Below are 21,352 nucleotides of genomic sequence, written 5' to 3'. Positions count from 1 at the left end.
CTCCCCTCCCTCTTCCCTTCCCTCCCTCCCTTTCCTTCGGTCCTCCTCCCCACCTTCCCCCTCCTTCCCTCCCTCCGGTCCTCCCTTCCTTCTTTTATTCATGACTGATTTTTAAGCATACAATGTTTCAACATGTTTCCTTCACTAGTGTCCAATTTCCTTCACCAGTTGCCTCCCTCCCCGAATTTGGCTCCCAGTTGATTTTTCTGAGAGTTGCTTGGTTGTTGGGGTTTTTTTGTTGTTGATTTATTTTTTATTTTTTGGGGGGTCACACCCGGCAGTGCTCAGGGGTTACTTCTGGCTCTACACTCAGAAATCGCCCTTGGCAGGCACAGGCGACTATATGGGATGCGGGGATTCGAACCACTGTCCTTCTACATAAAAGGCAAGCGCCTTACCTTCATGCTCTCTCCAGCCCCAAATTGTTGTCGTTTTGTTTTATTTTTGAAATAAGTTTTTGCACTGTAATTTTCAGGCTGTTGCTGATCAGATTTCATACATAGCACTTTACACCTTTCAGCACTACCTCCTCCTAGTTGAAAGCATCCTTCCACCATAAATATTGCACCTTCTCTGTCCTATGCCCTAGTCCCCTCAGATGCATGTTTCCTATTGAGTATCAGTTCTCATGCTCTTTTGTTTCCAGTGTCTTTGGGTATCCCATATCTCACCATTCTGGTTCTTTATATCCCGCATATGAGAGATCATTCATTATGTATCAGTCTCTCTCCCTCTTACTAACTTCATTCATTCATTATGTATCAGTCTCTCTCCCTCTTACTAACTTCATTCAGCAGGATATTCTCCAGGTCCCTCCATGGAGCAGCAAATGAATGACTTTATCTTTTCTTATGACTGAGTAATATTCCACTATAAATATGTACCACACTTTCTTCATCAAGTCATCTGTTTTGGACACTTGGATTGTTTCCAGATTTTGGCTGTTGTGGGCGCAAATATCTCCTCTTCGTTTTGTTTCATAATCCAGAATTTCTTGAAGTATAAATATTTATCAGTAACAGTGACAGAATCAGCATTCATTTTTGAATAATTTTGCTGTAGTTTCTATGTGTAAAAGCTATACTGCTTTTTATAATAGATATTATGGAGGTCTGGAAGAAGGTATATGTCCTAAAAAGGAACAGGATATAACATTCAGTTGAAGAATAATAATACAATTGTTTATAATTAAATCAGTAATTAATAGCAACAAGCAAATAAACCAAACAGATGTACCCAGGTAGGGGACCAGCAAGCTAGTACAGTGGGTAGGGCACTTGCCTTGTATGCAGCGAAACAGGTTTGATTCCCCCAATGTCCTATATGGCACCTCACTTAGGACTAATTCCTAAGTGCAGAGCTAGGAGTAACATCTGAGCATTGCCAGATGTGATCCCCCCCCCCCCCCCCCCCCCGCCACCTGAAAAAAAAAAACCCTCCAAATCCCAAAACAAAGAAGCCTGAAGGTAGAATACTGTTACAGAGAAAGAAAGTATCACAAGAAAGGGCGGAGGAATGATTCCAGAACATCTGTTTTGGGAGACTGGGAGAGAGAGCTCAGTTGAACCCGAGTTCCATATCTGGTACCACATGCCTTCATCCCAACCAGCACTGCTGAGGAAATCCCTGGATGCTCTCAGCATTATGGCCTTCCTAGGCTTGAGTAGTACCTTATCTCTGGACCCAGGACTGATTTGTCTAGTGTCTCTAAGGGTGACCCCAGGTGCCCTGACTACTGCTTGGAGGATCACCTCATTACACCCCCCAAAAATACTTATTGGGTATAGCACTTTGATGGCACTATGATAGACACTAAATTAAATAGCATCACTCTTCAAAAACCATTAAATTGGGGCCGGAGAGATAGCATGGAGATAAGGCGTTTGCCTTTCATGCAGAAGGTCATCGGTTCGAATCCCGGCGTCCCATATGGTCCCCCGTGCCTGCCGGGAGCAATTTCTGAGCATGGAGCCAGGAGTGGCCCCTGAGCACTGCCGGGTGTGACCCAAAAACCACAAAAAAAACAAAACAAAACAAAACAAAACATTAAATTACTAAATCATTGACACTGCTTAATTTAAGAAAAAGTCATTAGGGTAATATCTATTTTGGGGGTACACCCAGTGTTGTTCAAGGCTTACTCCTGCCAGCTGTGCTATCTCTCCAGTTCCTAGGAAAAAATATTTTAGACATTATTTATTTTGGCAAATCACTTTCTCCTCTTGTTCACAAAAGTTAAAAGCTGGACTAGGGAGATGGCTCAGAGGATTAGAGCAGTAGGTTTTGCATGTGGTAATCCCAGGTTCAATTCCTAGCATTGCACAATTCTCCAAGAACCATAGGGAGCAATCTCTAAGCACTATGCCAGGAAGACCACCTGTGCACCAGTGGGTTAGTGGCCTAACAATATTCCCCCTCAAAAATAAAAAAATCAAAAAACTCAAAAAGGTTAAAAATCTTTAGAGAGGTGAGTTTTCTGTAGTTTTTTTTTTTTACTTTGACATGAAAATGCTTTCCAAGATACATTAGTAAACCATACATACTTTTTAATTGAATGCATACAAATAATAATTGTCCTGAAACCAAAACTCCTCTGAGGGCCATTGGTTTTCATGGCCTCAGACTCATAGTTTTGCAAGTGATTCATCCGCAATTAGACATTTCATTTGTGGAATTTACTGGCAAACACTTGTGCCCTTTGGAATTGCCAACTTCTATATTCAGAATAGAAATCATTCACAGATAACACAGAAAGACATCAGACCAGGGGTTAGAATGCTTTGGTTCTATTTCTGGCTTTGACATTTTTTTCCTTGATAGTTGTTCACCAAAATATGATCATTTCATTCACGAAGCCCCAACTTACATTTTGAGAATACTGTTCCCCGTCTTAAAAATGTCTTGTTTACATTATGATAGAGTATGCAAGTTAGTCTTGTATTTTGGTAGTAGTTAGTCTTATTATAAAGATAGTTACTTCTAAGGTTAATTCCAGGATAACTCTATTCTTTTGTTTTTGGTTTTTGGGCACATCTGGCTGTGCTCAGGGGTTACTCCTGGATCTGTGCTCAGAAATCGCTCCTGGCAGGCTCTGGGGACCATATGGGATGCTGAGGATCGAACCCAGTTTACCATACAAGGTAAATGTCCTACCCACTGTGCTATCATGATGATCCCTTAAGAAAAACTATTTGCTTTTACTGTGGAGAAAACGCAGACTTTTAATAATTAAATAAAAAAAAATTAACCACTTTCCAAGTAGGGAAAGATGGAATTGTTGCCTTGTCTTGCTTATCTAGAATATGAGATAAAGAAAACTATTAGGATACCAAGTGTGAAACTCATAGTTAATTTCTAATCACTTATCAGTTGCAATGATCACCAGACGCATCCTTAGAGCAAATCTGTCACTGGAATTGTTCTCATATAGCCACAAGATGCAGTTTTCCTTCCTCTTGCCTTCCTCTGGTGAAAATTTTAATGATTGAGGCAAAGGTGTCATCCATTGGCCTTTATGGGAGACTGAGCCACCAATGGCTGCTCCTTCCCAGATGCCTACAGTCACCAGACACTTCTGGTGTCCTCAGAATGTGACTAAATGAAGTTCAAAGTTATTAAAACATCATTTCATTCATGTTTTCCAAGAAGAATAGGACTAATTTTAAACTGGGTTAATGTGTTCCTAATCAATTCAACAAAATATTACAAAGAGTATGGCTTCTGTTGGGAACACAGGATAAATGCCTGCTTCAGAACACTAGTTTAATTGGAATAATGTTTCTGTTTCTAAAAGTTGCTTTACTATCTATTAGCTCATTCAATGCTTTGAGAACTAGCAAGATCGAGAGTGTGCTGTCTACCTGAAGGCCTCAGCAGAGGACTGACTAGTATCTAGATTCTTCCGATCTGAATTCTGGGTTTCTGCTCTGCACAACAAAAGCAGCCTGATGTGCCTGAGAGACACTAGTGGGCTTCTTACAAAGCTCTTAAAAACAGCACCTAGTGGCTGGGGAGATAGTAGTTCAGCAAGTAAGGGCCTGCCTTGCTTGAAGACTGAACCGAGGTTCAATTCCTGACACAGCATCTAGTCCCCTTAACACTATGAAGTGTGATTCCTGAACAGAGCCAGGAGTAAAACCCTGATCACTACTGGTGTGGTGCCAAGCCAAAACAACAATAAGTCAAAGCAAAACAGCCACCGGCTAGGGAATATCATAATACCGATCCTAAAACATAGGATGCATACAATAGTAACTTAATCATAATGGTTCTTAAAAACACCCTAAATGTTGGAACATCATAATCATAACTTTATCAGGAGCAAGATTAAATTAGCTTGTACACAAAGGAAAATAGCATTCCAGTAAAACAAGGACGTGATAGCTATTGTTGTTGTCATTAGAGTTATCATTAAAAATATCTATGTTAAAAACATTATATAGTGCTGTGGAGAGCAGCTTACATACTATTCTGCAGTTGTTTCTGGGCTCAGACTTCATATACAAACTATAGATTGCATGCTAACTTTTTCTGCAGGAAAGGTAGGGATGTGCAACCTAAAAATTCATGCCCATATTACTAGAAAACAAAAACCAAAAACAGATGATTTTGCTGCATCACCTGATAGTGAAATACAGATCCACTCACTTATTTCTCTACTGGTCAGTAACCCTTTGAGAGGGATACCTAGGACATGAGTCATGCTTTATAGATGGAAGTCATTATAGTCACTATAATTCAATGGTTCCATGTACTTAACACGCACAAGTAATCATGTGCCCCAAGTTTCATGATGAATGCAAAAGTAGGTAGGACTGTAATCTCCATGTTTCCACTTTACTACCTCTTAAGAAAAAAAAAATCTAAACGATGTGATTTTCCCACGTTTCTGAAAACGTTTTATCTCCTTTATCCCCCTGTCTTTCCATGGCCAATATTTACTATCCTTTACTTTCCAAAAGGAAAACCTCGTTCAAAATCAACATTTACAAAATTTTTCCATTACAAAACCTCAACCCGAGACCCCCTGAGCTCTGAGGTACTCAGTTTATGCCAGGCACACACATTTGCATTTCTAAGGGGCCCTTTTGTACTTAAAATTGTTTCTCTTTTCTGGCCAGGTTCTGTAAGCCCACTAGAGCTAGCCACTGGAACTCAGCATTTCAATTCACTCTGCTTAATTTCCTCAACAGTAAGTAGAACTAGATACTGCTATAGCTCAGTGGGCTATTCAGTAAATTATCAACTGCCTGGCAGGCGCTCTCTTTAGTTCGCTTTTTTTTTTTTGTTTTTGTTTTTTTTTTGTTATTGTCACCGCTGTTATTGGCTGCCTCCTTTTGTAAGGCGTCCCCAAGACTATGCAAATGTCATGGATGATATGGTCAAAGTTGCTGGGAGGTTGAGGATTTCTTTAGTTGCATATCCTACATGGTTAACACCTTTCTGCACCTGCACTTTTATCAAGGTCTAGAAACAGATATTCAGGTACAGGAATGTTTTTTTTTTTTTATTGGTTTTGATTTTTTTTTCTCATCAAAAAAACTGGAGTCCCACTGGGAAGTGTTGTTGTTGTTGTTGGTGGTGGTGGAATAGTGTTTTGATTTCTGGAAATAATGTGGTGAGCAAGAAAAAAAAAAGGTAAACACATCCATCCCAGCTTCTGAGCTAATTTGTACCTCTTTTTATTATTTTTTTTCTTTTTAACGCTCAGGATGGTGGTGGCAGCTGATCAGACACAATAGCTGGTTGTCCGCCGCCCGAGGAGAGAGGATAAAACAATGTTTATGACTGAAACCCAACTACAAACATGCTTGTAATTATGGTGCTTAAATAAAGATTTTTATATATATATAAACATAGTTTTTATGTTTTATATTAAAATATAAATAAAATGACCCACAGCAGCAGCAGCAGGGGGGCTGGCCAAGGGTGGGGAGGCGAAAAGGAGGGCGACAAGGTGACAAACGTCGTCAAATCGAGGGTCGGGTCTAGCCTAGTCCCCGGGAGCCGGCGGCGGGGGTGGGCGGGCTGGGCAGGGGAGCCCGAGGGGCGGTGGCCTTTCCGACAGGGGGCGGGACGAAACTTGAGTCAGCGGCGTCTGATTGGCCCGCGTCCTTTCTCCGCGCTCCCCGATTGGGCCGTTTGCAGCGGGAGATGTTGTGAGCCGGGGCGGGGCGGGGCTGGCCGGAGGGTCCAAGACAAGGCCCGGGAATTGGGTTGGGCAGGGGTTGGTGGTGGTGCGTGTGCGTGCGGGGCGCAATGCGCTGCTCTCTTTGCGGGGCTCCCTAACCGCGCTGACTTACTTATCCAATTCCCAAGGCTCCGATCATTATTAGAAGGGAGTCGGGGCTGAAACGAGCTGCCCATTTTTCCCCATTGCAAGAAACTAGAGTCACACAGGACGCCCGGAATCCTCCAAGTCTTCCACCCGTTGCATCTCAATTTCTTTCTCTTCCCGTGGCCAGCAAGAGGCCCAGAGGTTCCTTATCAGGTCCAGAGGCTGCTGGAACCCGTGCACGCACCCCCACAACCCACTAAGTCGGTTCCCCGGAGAAATATCCAGTTGTCCCTGACTCTAAGCTCCGAAGCTCTCCTTCCCCAGTAACGACTCGGTTTCCCGGGAGCCTGGAGCAAGCCGGGGAGGTGTCGGTGGCAGCCGGCGTGGAAGGTGGGGGAGCGAGGGAATGGCCTTGGAGGGCTTGGAGGTGCTGAGATACCTGGGGAGGGGTCTGGCTAGGTTCCCCCCCCCCCCCCACCCCGTAGTTGATCCTCCTACCAGATCCGAGATCGCTTCCTTCCCTCCCTCCACGACTGGATTATTCAAGGCAGAAAATATTCAGCCCCGGAGCCTCCCCTGGGGCGGGGAGGGGAAGGGAAGGGAAGCAAAGGGAAGGAGGCGGAGTGGGAGGAGGTGGATCCGGGGAGGAAGACGCTTCTCGAGAAATCCGCCCCCCGGGAAGCAGCTCGGCTCGGCGGCGGAGCCAGGCGCCTGCCTGCCTTCTGTCACCGGGCGATCGCGGGCGGTCGGCCCCCGGCCCGGCCCGGAGAGGCGAGGGGAGAGTCCGGCGGCCGGCCGAGCCGCGCCGCCCCGCCCCAAGCCCTCCCGCGGCGGCGGCCGAGAGCCCGGGGCCGGCCGGGGCAGGTCGCGGCGGTGCCTCTGCCTGGGAGCGGCCGGCCGGGGGCGGCGGCAGCAGTGCCCGATCGTCCGTCCGATCGTCTCTTCCCCGGCCGGGCGTGCGCTCGCTCGCTCGCTTGCTCGGAGCGCGCTGTCGTGGCGCGGGGTGGCCGCCGATCGGATCGCCTCTCCCCGTTCTCTCCGGTGCGTGTCCATTGCTCGGCTTGTTGCCCGAGCTCCGGGCCGAAGGTTGGGGGCACAGCGGGGCTAGGGATCGCTTCTTTCCCGCCACCCCGGGACACCCCACCCAATCCCGGCCGGCCGGCCAGGCAGGGCGCGCGGGGCCCCAGGGAGCTCGGGGCGGCGCCCGCGTGTGCCGAGCGAGCGATCGAGCGAGCGATCGAGCCAGCCACAGGGCGGCCGGGCGGGCTGGAGGAGGGAAGGGCACAAAGGCCGGCGGCGGGCTCGGGGGTCCGGCTGGCCGGCCAGCCTGGGAGGAGGGAGGGGCGCGCCCGCCCGCCCTCCGTTCATGAATATTAACCGAGCTGCGGCCTAGCGCGTCCCGGCCGGGCCCGGCGCCCGCGTCCCCCGGCTCCTCCACGCCGGCACCTCGGAATCTGGGCCCGGCGGGGCGGCCAGGGGTAAGCGACCTGCTCGGGGTTGGTGGGTCTTACCCCCTTCCTGGAGCCTGCGCAGCGCCCCTCTATTTTATCTTATTTAATTTAATTTTTTTTTTTTTTAGGAATCTATTTGGGCCGCCCTTCCCGGGAGATCGCGATTCCCGACCCGCCTCTGGAAGGGGCGGAGGGACGAGTGGGAAACTGAAGGGTGGTTTGGCTTGACCCCATTTTTTTTTGGTGGTGGTGGTGGGGAGTCCTAGATGGCTCCCCTAAATGGGAGAGAGCCCCCCAAAGGAAGCTTTCAGCAAATCCCCAATTGCCTGGGCTTCGAGTCTGGAGCGCCAGAATAATGCCCCGGAGGGGAGCTGCAGCGCCTCGGTTCCACCCGCCGCCACCGCCGCTGCCGCCGTCCACACCTCCTCTCCCTGCCCCGCGTCGTCCCCACCCAGCCCCGCCGCGGGCCAAGGAAAACAAGCGCCACCTCGGGGACACCCGCCGGGGCCGGGGTGCGGGCGCCCGCGGGTGGAGGGAGCGCCGGCCTAGGTTGGCCCGGGCCGTGTGGCCCTGGCTGGTTTATTTCGGAGGGGTTAGAGAGCTTGCATATTTTTTTGGGAAGGGAGGTGGTGGTGCCTTAAGAATTGGGGACGGGCTGGAGGGGAGCGAGGAGGGTGTTTGGGGCATGGATTGTCCCCGTAACCGGCTTGCAGAGTGCGTATCTGGGTGATGCAGACGGTCCCCGTGCATTCACTCCCTCTTCTGGGGAGAAAACCCCGGAATCTAGGCAGCTGGGAGGGAAGAAGGGAATGCTTTCCTTGCAGGCTTTTCTTGCACTGGCGAGTGGGGTACAGTCGCTTGTTGACTTCTGGTGTCTCTTCTACCCCTTTCCAGCTATTTAGAAATCACCCCTTCTCCATCTGTGTGTTGGTGTGTGTGTGTTTTGTGTGTGTGTGTGTGTGTGTGTGTGTGTGTGTGCATGTGTGTGCATGCGCGCGCGCACGGGCAAATTATTTCATCTCGACTTGGTGTGACTCATCCACCAGATCGCCTTTTCTCGGTGTGGGAAAGGCGAAGTTGAGGGAGAGTTGGCGGGCCCGGAGAAGGTCAGCAGCCGAGAAAGTTCACGCTGTGCAACTTTCCCCCTTCTAGGAACGACTTATCCGTCCGGAACTGCGATCTGTGCCCGACCCGTTGCTTGTCCTCCACCCGGATCCCGCCCGCCCGCGTCCAGGAGCCCTTGGCCCCTTTCACCGCCCAGCCGACCTGTCTGCCGCCTTTGTTTTTTTTTTTCTAAGTCTGCAGAGATGGACGACGATGGGGAAGTCAGTTGACAGTTGAAATCGGAGGAAATCATCTGTCCCCCCCCTTCCCACCCAACCTCCCATTCATTCCCTGCCACTTGGTTTCATCAGCCTCGCACCTCCTTGGGAACCTGTTGTGGAATTCTTTTGTGCCAGCGTCTGGCATTGAACCCCCCAATGTGGACTCCAAAGGGATAGGCCCTTCTTTGTCATTTGAAATGAAATGATGGCCACTCGGCGGACTGGGCTGCCCGACGGAGATGGTGACAAGCTCAAGGCCTATGGATCTCCCACCTGTGAGGTAAGCAGCTTCACAGCCGTGGGCTTGAGGTCTCAAGTGGGGGCCCTGGCACCGGGCAGTGTCGCCTTAGTTGGGAGGCAGTGCTGCTCTAAATCTGATGAGTAAGGAGGGAAAGCCTTGCCCAGTTTTATTTCCAGGAAAGGATCTTTTGCAAAAACTTCCCATTTTGGGGCACCTCAGATCTGGGAATTTCCAGGGGCTGGGAGTACTCCAGGTCTTTCATGGTGAGCTCGTTAGGAGTTATCTGTGTGTATCTGTGTCTGTCTTTAAGGTTTGCTCTCTTGATGGAGTGAAGGCAGTGTCTGGGCACCTGGATCAAGTCTTAGATACTGCTGGGTGGTTTGGCCTTGGTTGGTGAAGATCTCAGTTTTGGGTTGTAAAGCAGCTCTTTCCCGTGCAGACTCTTTCCCCCTGTCTTTCCACATCCTTGGAAAACTGAGATACAGAGTTATAATTCCAGCTCGCTGAAAAATCCCCTGCCACAACTAATTTTTTTTGTTTAATTTATGTCTTTTTTTTTTTTTTTTTTTTACTCAGAACTTTTGAGTGTTCTGGGGTGTCAAGTGTTTGGAAGATTTTATACTGGGAGTTTTTGAATATTTTTGAGCAGCATGGCCAGAAATCAGTAGTTCCATTGCTTTCTGACTTCCATCTGCCCTGTGTTTCCCTGTCATGCTTAGTTTCCTTTTATAATAATTACATTATGCTTACTTTGTTACTGATGTTCTGTCATGGTTTGCTAAAGGCACTGGATATCGGTTTTCTTTAAGCTTTAGCTTTTGAGATAGATTTCTTGGAAGATTAAAGATAGTTTAGATAACAATAACATGCCAAATGGGTCTTCATTTCTTATTCTTTTTGTTCGTTTTTTTTTTTTTTTTTTTTTTTTTGGGGGGGGGGGTTTCATACCTGGCAGTGCTCAGGGGTTGCTCCTGGTTTTGCACTCTGGAATCATTCCTGGAGGGCCCTGGGGACCAGATGGGATGCCAGGGATCAAACCCAGGTAGTCCTTATGCAAAGCTAGTGTTCTAGTCTTTGTACTATCACTCCAGTCCTCATTATTTCTTTTGTGTTTTGTGTTAGATTTTACCTTCATGGTTATTGAAACCAGGGATACTTGTGTGTGTGTGTGTGTGTGTGTGTGTGTGTGTGTGTGTGTGTGTACTTAATAAAAACCAATCTGAAGTTAAATGTCTAAAGCATGCAGAAAAACTTGTTCAGGCAACTAATTTCACGTTAGGTTAGAATGTAGGCTAGTATGATGTGCTATTGCTGTATTAGGGAAAACTAGAATAGTCAGGATCAGTGTTTTACTTCTTGACCCCTGTAAACACCTGTTTGCAGGTAAAAAGTGTGATTAAGCTTAACACCACAATCCTGCGATCATGGTAAACCATAATAACTCCTTTCAGATGGCCTGCCTACAGCATGGTGATTGCTTCAAGTGTATTGTAGTTACATAATAACATGTACTGTGGTCCTAAAGCCTTGTTTGTTTTTGTCTTGTGAATACTTTAATTAGCATGTTATTTGCATTATCTTTGCAAGAACTAATGTTATTGGTATGGTTTTATTTTTTTGTTATTATTTAAGGGTTGCCTCCAAACCAATAATTTATAATATACATGTCCTGTCCTTGGCCAGAAGACAGTATTTCCAGAAGACAGTTGTGAACTTGGCTTTTATTAACAAGGACAGTTATGTGTTTTCTCAGTGCTGTGAAATTTGTTTTCAGTTGGATCTGGCAGCTGGCGTGGCCATTATTATTTCCACGTTGAGAGCGAGAAAGCACTGTATTATCTGTGTTTTGTTCATCCCACAACAATATGCAGTTTAGAATTGAGTTTGTGTTAAACTGCAAGGTGGTTTGACTTTTTAAATAATAGGTAGTTTGCTGCGATTCTGTGGGAATAAAAAATGAAGGGGGCTGTTTGCTGTCAGAAAGTGTTAAAAAAAAAACTTCAGGGTGAGGAGAAAGTGTGTAGTTTGCTGCTGATACATATTAAGTCTTGTGTTTATTAGTAATAGAAAATGAGAATTGCTCCAGGAATACATGACTTGGATACAGTATTTTATTTTGGTGCTTTGTTGTCTAAGAGGTACAGAATCTAGAGTACAACTTTCATTGTTTTGGGGCCACACCTAGTGGTGCTCTGGGGTCATTCTGAGGATCAGAGGGCTGTAAGCTTACCTGGCCTTTCATTGGGCTCAAGTTCTTTGAGTTCTCTTCACCCCAATCCCCAGGATGTTATTCTTTAAACCAGTTTAAAAGCTCATAGTCCTGTTTCTAGATGTGTGTTGGAATAATGAAATCATATATATGTGTGTTTTTACTTATTAAGAGATAATAGATGTCTTAATGTTAATGCTGTGCAGCAACCAAAAAACCCTGGACTTTGATAGAAGAAACCCACATACTAATTTAATAGGAGTTCTTAATCCTGCCATATCTAATTAGTTAACTCCACCTTTTGCAAATCAGGTTTTGTCTTTTGTTGAAGAATAGTCAACAATCGAATAGAATAGAAGAAAGATTCTTTCTCATCTTCAGTTTATGTGTGCTGCTTGAATGAATGTGGCTACCATCCAAACAATATTGGATGGTTAAAAACTGTCCTCAAATAATAATTTTCAAATAAAGTGTAATAATCCAGCAGGCTACAGCTTGATATTACGCAAGAAGGATGGCACATTTGTGTTCACACAAGTATACTTAGCACATCTTGCTATGATCTACTGTATGTGCTGTGTATGTGATATGTGTGGTCTGATTTGTGAAGTACTCTGAAACTGGATTCACAAAAGTGCTTTTATAGACTGATTCCTGAGATATTTTTTTACCCTCTTCATGCTATATAGTGATCATCCCAGTTCAATTTTCCTTCCTCCTTCCCTCCCTCTCTTTCTCCTTGCTTCCTTCCTTTCTTCCCTCTCCTTCCCTCCCTTCCCTTCTCGGTCACATTATTTTTCTTATTTTCTGGATTTGTTCATTTTGTTTTTATTTTGGGTGGGGGCACACCTGGCCCTGCTCAGGGCTACTCCTAGCCCTGTATTGAGGGGTCACTATTATGACACTTAGGGGACCATATGGGATTGAACTCGAGGCAGCTGTGTGCAAGACAAGCACGCTGCCCACTATCTCTGTGGCTTTTATTTTTTCCCTACTCTTAAAGCTTGTTTCCCTTTTTATCTGGATTCCATGGTTCTGTTCCAGTATTTAGCCTTTCCACTATTACTTATTTAGCTATGATAATTAACTCAATTTATGTTTTGCTCCTGCTCCTGAAAGCTAAAATTATCCTATGACTAAAGTGCTTTTTAGTGAACTAAATTTTTTGGTGGATTTGGACATAGTGTAAAATATCAAGGAAGTCACATTTTTTTTCTGTATGAATTCTATGACAATACTATGAAAATTCTATGAATCCTATGAAAACTCTTTTGTTCTACTTTCTGGGAGACATTACTTTCTGCCACCCTCACCCCTACCCTGCTACCCTTGCTCCCAAAGTATATTCCTTCTCAGTGATTAGCACCACTTTATCCTCCAAGCTAGGCTGACCTTGGCTTGCCTCCCTTCTCTCCTTGCTCTTCAGCTGTAGTGCTGACTTCTGTCCTATTGCATCCATCCACAGTCCACATCTCTCCAGCCTAGGCACATCACATCTCCGTGATGAGCCACCAATCTGCTTCTTCACTACCCCTCTGCAGGTCTGTCCCAGTGCAGAAGGCTCCTCCCAAGTGAAGGCTGTGCTGTGTATTCTCCTGGGAGCTGCCCAGTTCTTTTGGAATCAAGTTGAGACCCCTGGGATTCTAACAGAATGTGGATCACAGGCCTGCTCCCCCATCTCATTGCTGTCTGACTTTCATTCTTTCCATCCCTGTAGTGTGTTCAGCTTGGTGAGAGCATCCAACTATAGATGTTCCCTCTCTCCTCTCGAGTGACCTACCCTTTTACCCCCCTACCTCCACTCCACCCCTTCATGACTGACCATTTTGACTCAGCATTCTGGCTTTTTCTGGAACATCACTTCCCCAGGAAACCTTCCCAGACCTTCTGAGACTGAATCTGTGGCTTCTAGTCTTCCCAGGCACCATGTATCTTGTCTGGAACAGTACTTTAGACTTTTCTCTCTGTTCCCCTGGAAGGCCAGCCCCACCAGTGGAGCCTGTTTATTTCCTTTCACCATGTGGCACAAAGTAGGTGCTCAGTTTAATTATGAGTTTAATTACTGAAGGAATAATGCAGGAGAAGTTTTTGTCATTACATTTTCGCTTAGATTCCAGTATATTTCTCCTGATTTTCCCTCACCTTTATTTTAGTCTGAAGTCCGTCAAATTTCTGCTGAATATTCAGATACATCAGAGCTCAATTATATCCTCTCTCACTTCTGTTTTATGGTTTGAAATATATTCAAAGACACTGTTTTTTGTTTGTTTGTTTTGGGACCATACTTGGCAGTGCTCAAGATTTACTCCAGGTTCTGTGCTCAGGGCTCAATCCTGGTGGGATCAGGGGACTGGGACCATATGGGACGCCTACGATTGAACCCGAGTCAGCTGAATGCAAGGCTAATGCCCTACACACTTATATTATCTCTCCGGCCCTTTGGGCCTTCTTTGGAGACGTTGCAGGTTGGATTCCAGATCATTCTAATAAAGTAAAATTAACATAAGGTAGGAGCAGTATTTTTTGAAAAAAATTTCTTAGGACCTGTAAAATTAATGTTGACATAATACAGTCTGTTAAGGATGCAATAGCATTATGTTTACAAATCCATGCATATTACTTTTAAAGAACTGTGTTGCTTTTGTAAAAAAAAAAAACAAAAACAAACACACAAAAAACAACAACAGCAACAACAACAAAAAAACAAAATTGGCACCAAAACCTGAACTGTGCATCTGCTGTTAAAAATGGGCTCTTCCTGGCTTGCTTGAAGAGCTATTGGCCACACAATTTTATATTGTCAGAAAAGTATTACTTATGTGGTAAGTTCCTGGGTTCTATCCTTAGCATCACATGGGAGCACACATGTATAGGTACATATGCACAAGTAGACACAGACACATAAGACACACAAACACATACACACAGGTTTTGTGCAGGCAGTAATGTGAGCTATGCCTGGACTGGCACTTTACTTCTGTGTATGTTGTCTGATTCCACCAGCTCCTGCTCAGATCCCCACACTCACAGCCCTTCATCCCAATGAGCTGCCTATTCAGTAGTCACTGGAATTATTAAACAGCCATATCCAAACCCCATTCCTAAGGTCTCTGCAGTCCCTCCTGCAACCCACCGCCCCACTCAGCCGGCACCTTCCAGCCTTCCTCTCCTCAGATGACACCAGTTCCCTTCCAGGCATGTCTTCTTGGAGAGATCTTGGCACTGTCTGCCCTTGCCAGCCTGGAGCGTGCCCTCCCCACTGCGATCCGGATGGACCTTATGTCAGTGTGGTCCTGTCCTTGGATCCTACTGCCATCGGCCTGTCCTTTACCTACAGATTTAACAGGCGGGGTTCTCACAGTGGTCTGGCCCCTTGGCCCCCTGTACTCTCTCGCCATGGACCCCCTTTTCTTAGCTCCTCCTGTCCTGGCGCACTCTGTGCTTCTAGTCCCTTTTTCTTCAGCTTGTGCATTGAGCCCGGCCCACCCCAGAGCTCTGCACCTGCTGCTGCACCCTCTTCTTGGACCCCTATCTTTCCAGAGGGCTGCAGGGCTCCCTTTGGGCTCGCGCCCCCTATGGAATGCTCCTCCCCCACTCCCCACAAAGGGCCTGTCCTCCTTTCTTGGCTTTGCTTTTTGTCCTTGTCACTTCATCTCCATCCCGCCTGTGTATTCATCTGATTTTGCTTATGTCTTTGGACAGATCAGGCGTCTCTAGTGTCACTGGGGAGAGAGAGCCGCTAATTCTGGTCACGTTCTGATGCTTAGGGCCAGGCCTAGCATGGGGTAGACCCTCAGATGCGGGTTTTCCCCCCGATGAATGAAGTCTGAAATGCAATTTCCCAAATGTTGAGTTTGTTCCTAGGTGTGATAGAAGAATACAGAATTTAAAGGCCAAGGAATCCTGCGGAGTGTGAAGCTTCTGAGCTTCTTTAGATCTCCACTTTCGTTTGCTCTGAGTGCTCCTGGCCTTGTTGGATTCTTTCTTTTTTTTACTTTGCTTCTTTTTTTTTTTTTTTTTTACCTTAGGGAAGCCAGTAACTAAGTTACTGTAACTAAGACACTGTGTAGTACAAATGTAAGAAATAATTTGCATCAAGAGTTGAGAAGTGGTGATTAACAGACTAGTGAAAGGAAGCCAGGCCAGTGGAGAAACTAGAAGAGCGTTTTCTTTCTTAAAATGAATGGCTATTTTATATGAATGCTCCTTATCAGATACACTCTTATTTTTTTAACAAAAAAAAAATACTGTAAATTGTGGTTCAAGGAAAGCCTTTGAAAATGAAGAGTGGATGTAGTAACCAAAAGTATTCTTAGGCGATCTTTCATCAGAAAAGCCTGATTTGTTTAAGCAGTAAGACCTATATCACTAGATAAGAGCCTTCCACGAAATGCCTCCCTCTCTAGGTTGAAAGGAAATTTCTCCAGCCTTGTTAGTGTTCTTCTTGTGAAGTACACATTTTATGAAGTCTTTGCACCTTCGTGGCATAATCTCTAATCCCTTCTTCAATTCTTTTGGTTGCTACCACGTCTGATAATCTCCGCCCAAAGTGACACTGAGTTTCTTTTGTTCTTGGCTTTGTGAAGGGCCCTGTCGTCTGATTATATTTAATAGAATGCTGCTCTAAGTATGGAGAGTGCTAGTCTTGATAAAGGCCCACAGATGCCGGGACTGAATGCATTTCTTTTCTGTTACAGAAAAGCCATATGGTAGGCACTTGTTTTTCTTTCTGGTTTATGTGATTAGATTAGTGAAATGGGACGTTATTGGACTGAAAGATTGCCCTTGTATTTACTTCATTTTTATTTACCACAAAGAATTAAACGTGTTAAAATATCAGGAGCCATCATTCTATTTTTGTTCTGTTTGGTTTTTTTTTGAGTCAGAAATGGACCTTTACTCATGAGTTCTGTTTGGGATGGATCGCCTTGAAGCTTTCAATTTGTTGTCATGTTCTCACAAATTAAGTTTGGTGCAGATGGCTTACTTTACAATAAAATAAAAGAGATGGCCTTTTTGGCCTATAAAATAATCTGAAAGTCACATGTCTGGTTTATACTGTCTGATGTAAGAAAATGTTTACTTAGTTGTAAGTATGCATCTTTCTAATTTTCTATTAATAGGCAAAATTCCCATTATGTGGGTTTGAAACTAAATTTTACTGATACTGAATATTCATGTTTTCTGGGAATGTATTGAGGTCGACCAGAACAAAAGGTTATTATAAAAAAAGTTGGCAGGTGAAAGAGTTTATTTATTTTTCCCTAACCTGACTTGGTGCATTGAGTCTTCTGTTTGATATTGGACATGTTTTTGATTCAGAATTGGTTACTTATTGCCTTTCCCCCACTTGCTTATCTCTCTTCTGAAATGCCATCTGACCTAGTTATGAGCAGTGCTGTGTATACTGTGCTGTTTGTACTTTCAGAACTATTTTTCTTATGATCTAATGAAGACCCAATCTTTTCTTTTTGCCATTGTTCACTATGTTAATCTTCACTATCATTTGACAGAATTTACATTCTTTAAAACATCTTGATTTTTCTCCTTCCAATGAAGAGAGTATTTAATATCTGTAATAGGAGATTGGCTTTATGGAGACTACCTTTCTTTTGGATGTGTTGTAGCTACTGTGATCTTGAGGAGTCATAGCATTTTTTGAAAAAATACTGAGATAGAGCCAGACATGTTTAATCTCTTGTGATAATGGTTGTATAGCTAAAACAGTATGTGTTCTTTTGATCAGTGATTCCTCCTTTCTCCTCTAGGCTTTATATATCGGGCTTCTGAAAACATTTCATAGTAGAGCCTATAAGGGAAAGAAAAGCATTGGGCATTGAGAATAGATTAATCAGATCATTCCAATGTACTTTTATTTCCCATAGACAAATTTCTCTCCCTTCTTGTGTGTGTATGAGGTACTGTGAGTGGAAGGGGGGGTATCTTAGTGGAAAATAGTGAGACTCATAAAAATTAAGGCATGGTCCAAGGTTCGGGGTATCTTAGTGAAAAACAATGAGACTCATAAAAATAAGGCATAGTCCAAGGTTCTTTCTAAGGGTTGTAATGTAGAAAAAAGATTAGGTTAATTTTATATGACATGAAAGGCAGAGTAGATAGATGGGTCCATATATTTTTTAGCCTCAGATTCAGAAGAAAACCGATTATAGTTCGAAGTGAACTGATATTGAGCCTGTATCTTATAGTAGCAGAGTGTTCTTCATTTGGGGGTGCAGAAAGGTTCCTGGAAGTTAAGGTCAGCAGCTTTTGATGGATATTAGAATTGCTTAGATAATTTTTTTTCCTTTGGTTTTTGGGTCATACTCAGCAATGCTCAGGAGTTACTCCTGGCTCCACGCTCAGCAATCACTCCTGGCAGGCTCAAAGGACCATATGGGATGCCAGGATTCGAACCAATGACCTTCTGCATGAAAGGCAAACGCCTTACCTCCATGCTATCTCTCCAGCCCCAACTTACTTATTTATTTATTTTTGGGTTACATCCGGTGATGCTCAGAGGTTACTTTTTTTTTTTTTTTTTGTGGTTTTTGGGTCACACCCGGCAGTGCTCAGGGATTATTCCTGGCTCCAGGCTCAGAAATTGTTCCTGGCAGGCACGGGGGACCATATGGGATGCCGGGATTCGAACCGATGACCTCCTGCATGAAAGGCAAACGCTTTACCTCCATGCTATCTCTCCGGCCCCAGAGGTTACTTTTGACTATGTGCTCAAAAATTGCTCCTGGCTTGGGGGGGACCATATAGAACTCTGGGGATCGAACTCAGATCTATCCTGGGTCAGCCACATGCAAGGCAAACACCCTACCACTGTGCTATCTCTCTGGTCCATCGCTTAGATAACTTGTAAAAAAATGACAGGTTTATCTTAAAAAAAAAAAAAAAAAAAAGACCGGTTCTTGTTGCTGGCTAACAAGTTACTCAGCACCCCTGGGCAGAAGACTTGAAACCCATAGCTTCAACAACAAAAAGGCCCTTTGGGGCCTAGGGACACCTGATGGAAAGCGAAGGCTGTATATTTCTGAGGCCCAGAAATACATGACAGAAGTCCATGACACCCCAAACAACCAAGGGTCCCTGGGATTTTGTCAAAAGGACTGACATTCACAGCTCCTCCCAAGCATTAATATTAAGGGTATACTGATCAAACCAAAAAGTTTAAATATTTGGGACTTATTCTGATCAAATCCAAATTAGTATTTCTTTTAAAAATAAGGTCAAAATCTGGGAGAAAATGTAATTGACTCTAAATCAATGAAAACAGTAAGAGTCCAATGAGGGCTATTTTCTTCTGTTCATAACCAGACCTAGTTAATTGTATGTCAATCGTATTCTGAAGTCATGCTCTTCAGATAAAATTTTTATGTCAAAAGAGGATTTTAAATTTAACAGTTGTGGGGCTGGAGTGATAGCACAGAGCAGGCAGGGCATTTGCCTTGCACTCGGCTGACTCGGGTTCAAACCCTGGCATCCCATATGGCCCCCTGAACCTGCCAGGAGTGATTTCTGAGCCCAGAGCCAGGCGCATCCCTGAGTACCACCGGGTGTGGCCAAACTGTGTCGTTCTCCCCCCCCCCCCCCCTCAATTAAATAGTTGTATAGTTTCTTTTTTTTTTTTTTTTTTTTTTTTGGTTTTTGGGTCATACCTGGCAGTGTTCAGGGGTCACTCCTGGCTCTACACTCAGAAATCGCTTCTGGCAGGCTCAGGGGACCATATGGGATGCCGGGATTCGAACCACCGACCTTCTGCACGCAAGCAAACGCCTTACCTCCATGCTATCTCTCTGGCCCTGTATAGTTTATTTCAATCTAAATAAAATGTGAATTTTGTTTTAAAAGTATCAACAGAAATAGATGTCCCATACCCTCTTTTTGTATGGTACACAATAATAAAATTATTTAAACTTTAGTTACTATACTGAAGCTATGTTATAAATGATGAACAGTTTTGTGTCATTTTCAGAAAGGTGTATTTCCTTTATACAAGTAGCTATTGATGTAACTTCTTTTATGCCCCTTATGATCATTTGCTCATATAATTTATTTATCAAAACTAGGAAAAATTACCATGAGATATAGAGATAGTGTTCTTTCTTTACTTCATTACAAATCAATTATAAAGGATTTCTTTGTGACATAGGATAATTAATCATTTATAAAAGAATTCCCTCAACAGCACTGCTTTCCTCATTTTATATTAGCAGCTCTTTTCTTTGCTCATTGAATGAATCTATGCTGTCTTTTCTTTTATTAAAAAAAATTGAAAAAATATTCAGATTAAAAAAATAAATCGGGGCCGGAGAGATAGCATGGAGGTAAGGCGATTGCCTTTCATGCAGGAGGTCATCAGTTCGAATCCCGGCGTCCCATATGGTCCCCCGTGCCTGCCAGGAGCAATTTCTGAGCCTGGAGCCAGGAATAACACCCTGAGCACTGCCGGGTGTGACCCAAAAACCACAAAAAAAAAAAAAAAATAAATAAAAAAATAAATCATCAGCGGTGTTCAGGGGAACCATTCGGTGCCCAGGATTGAATCTGGGGCTCTCACATGCAAATCATGTGCTCTGACCCTTTGTGCCATCACCCGAGATTCAGCCCTGTCTTTCAATCTTATGGCTGGTGATCCATCGGATGATGCAATGCAAATACAATGCAGAGCCCAGTTGCAGAGCTGAACTGCCAATCCTGCAAGAGAAGTGGATTTCTTGAAGTTGATGAAAGTGATAGAGAAGGAGCAAAACCCCTGACAAAGAGATCAGGCCTAAGGAGCCCGGGAAAGCACTGAAGAAAGCATGACCAGGGCCTGATGGGCATCTCAAAGGAGAACAATTTGAATTCGAATTTGAAGGATTAAGAGAAACCTTTGAGAAAACCCATGTCTTTGACTGTGACTGCATTTATGGGGTGTGTTTCTTTTCTTCTCCTAAGTGAAGTGTGTTTTGGACGTCATCCTTTCAGCTCAGTTTGCCAAGAGACACGAAAATGCAGATATGAATGTGCCAGCAGAAGGAAATAGTGGTGGGGAACAGACTTCCCTTTTGCTCTCTTTATATTTAGGTCCAGACAGTTCTACTAGGAACAAATAGAAAATCTGGTTTGCATTGAAGTTGTTAAAATAGAGGGTCGGTGGTTGCTTCTTTAAACCCCCATGTTTTAGAAAGAATTTGAAGATTACCAAGTGTCTGAGTTGTGAATATTTTTGCTCTCTTGATTTTTTTTTTATCCTTTCTGCATGGCTGATGGACATGTACCAGCTCTCCATATTCAATGTACATAACTCAGATTGGCAGGTGTGAACATATGACACCATTCTCACCATTAGTGCTGTAAAGATAACTATGACATTCCAGTTTCCTTTCCCTTTTATTGTTATAATTTCTGCTATTATTAAGAAAGCCATGGGCCAGGAGAGATAGTACAGCATGTAGGCTGGTTGCCTTGCATGGGGTCAATGGGATTCGATCCCTGGCATCCCATATGGTTTCTTGGTCACTGCTGGGCATGGATTAACACCCCTAATCCCCTACAAAAGAAAAAAAAGCTTAACCTAATGACTTTCTTTATTCCTGGTGACTCTTTCTGTTTTTGGGGTTGTTTTTTTTGTTTTGTTTTTTTGTTTTTTGGGCCACACCCGGCGGTGCTCAGGGGTTACTCCTGGCTGTCTGCTCAGAAATAGCTCCTGGCAGGCACGGGGGACCATGTGGGACATCGGGATTCAAACCAATCACCTTTGGTCCTGGATCGGCTGCTTGCAAGGCAAACACCGCTGTGCTATCCTTCCTGGATAATGAAATTATTAGCTGTCAGCACTAGGTTTTGTAGCAAATCTCA

The 21,352-nt window shown here is 44.4% G+C and overlaps 1 protein-coding gene across 2 annotated transcripts in view; it reads left to right on the top strand.

Annotated features, from left to right (window-relative positions):
* Positions 1 to 6,581: 6,581 nt before the first annotated feature.
* ARHGAP21 (Rho GTPase activating protein 21) overlaps positions 6,582 to 21,352 on the top strand; it is a 141,961-nt gene continuing 127,190 nt past the window's right edge. The window contains exons 1-2 of one of the 2 annotated variants that reach the window (XM_049777744.1): positions 6,582 to 6,667; positions 8,881 to 9,333. In XM_049777744.1, coding sequence (XP_049633701.1) covers positions 9,256 to 9,333 — 78 coding nt within the window. In that variant the 5' untranslated portion in view covers positions 6,582 to 6,667; positions 8,881 to 9,255. Of the gene's footprint in view, positions 6,668 to 7,169; positions 7,319 to 8,880; positions 9,334 to 21,352 lie in introns of those variants that run through there. The other variant, XM_049777743.1, reaches the window with a different exon arrangement.

Source organism: Suncus etruscus, chromosome 7 (assembly GCF_024139225.1).
Source record: "Suncus etruscus isolate mSunEtr1 chromosome 7, mSunEtr1.pri.cur, whole genome shotgun sequence".
In the NCBI taxonomy this organism is placed as follows: Eukaryota; Metazoa; Chordata; class Mammalia; order Eulipotyphla; family Soricidae; genus Suncus; species Suncus etruscus.
Note: the sequence above shows the minus strand (reverse complement) of the source record. Positions and strands in the feature narration are given on the sequence as shown.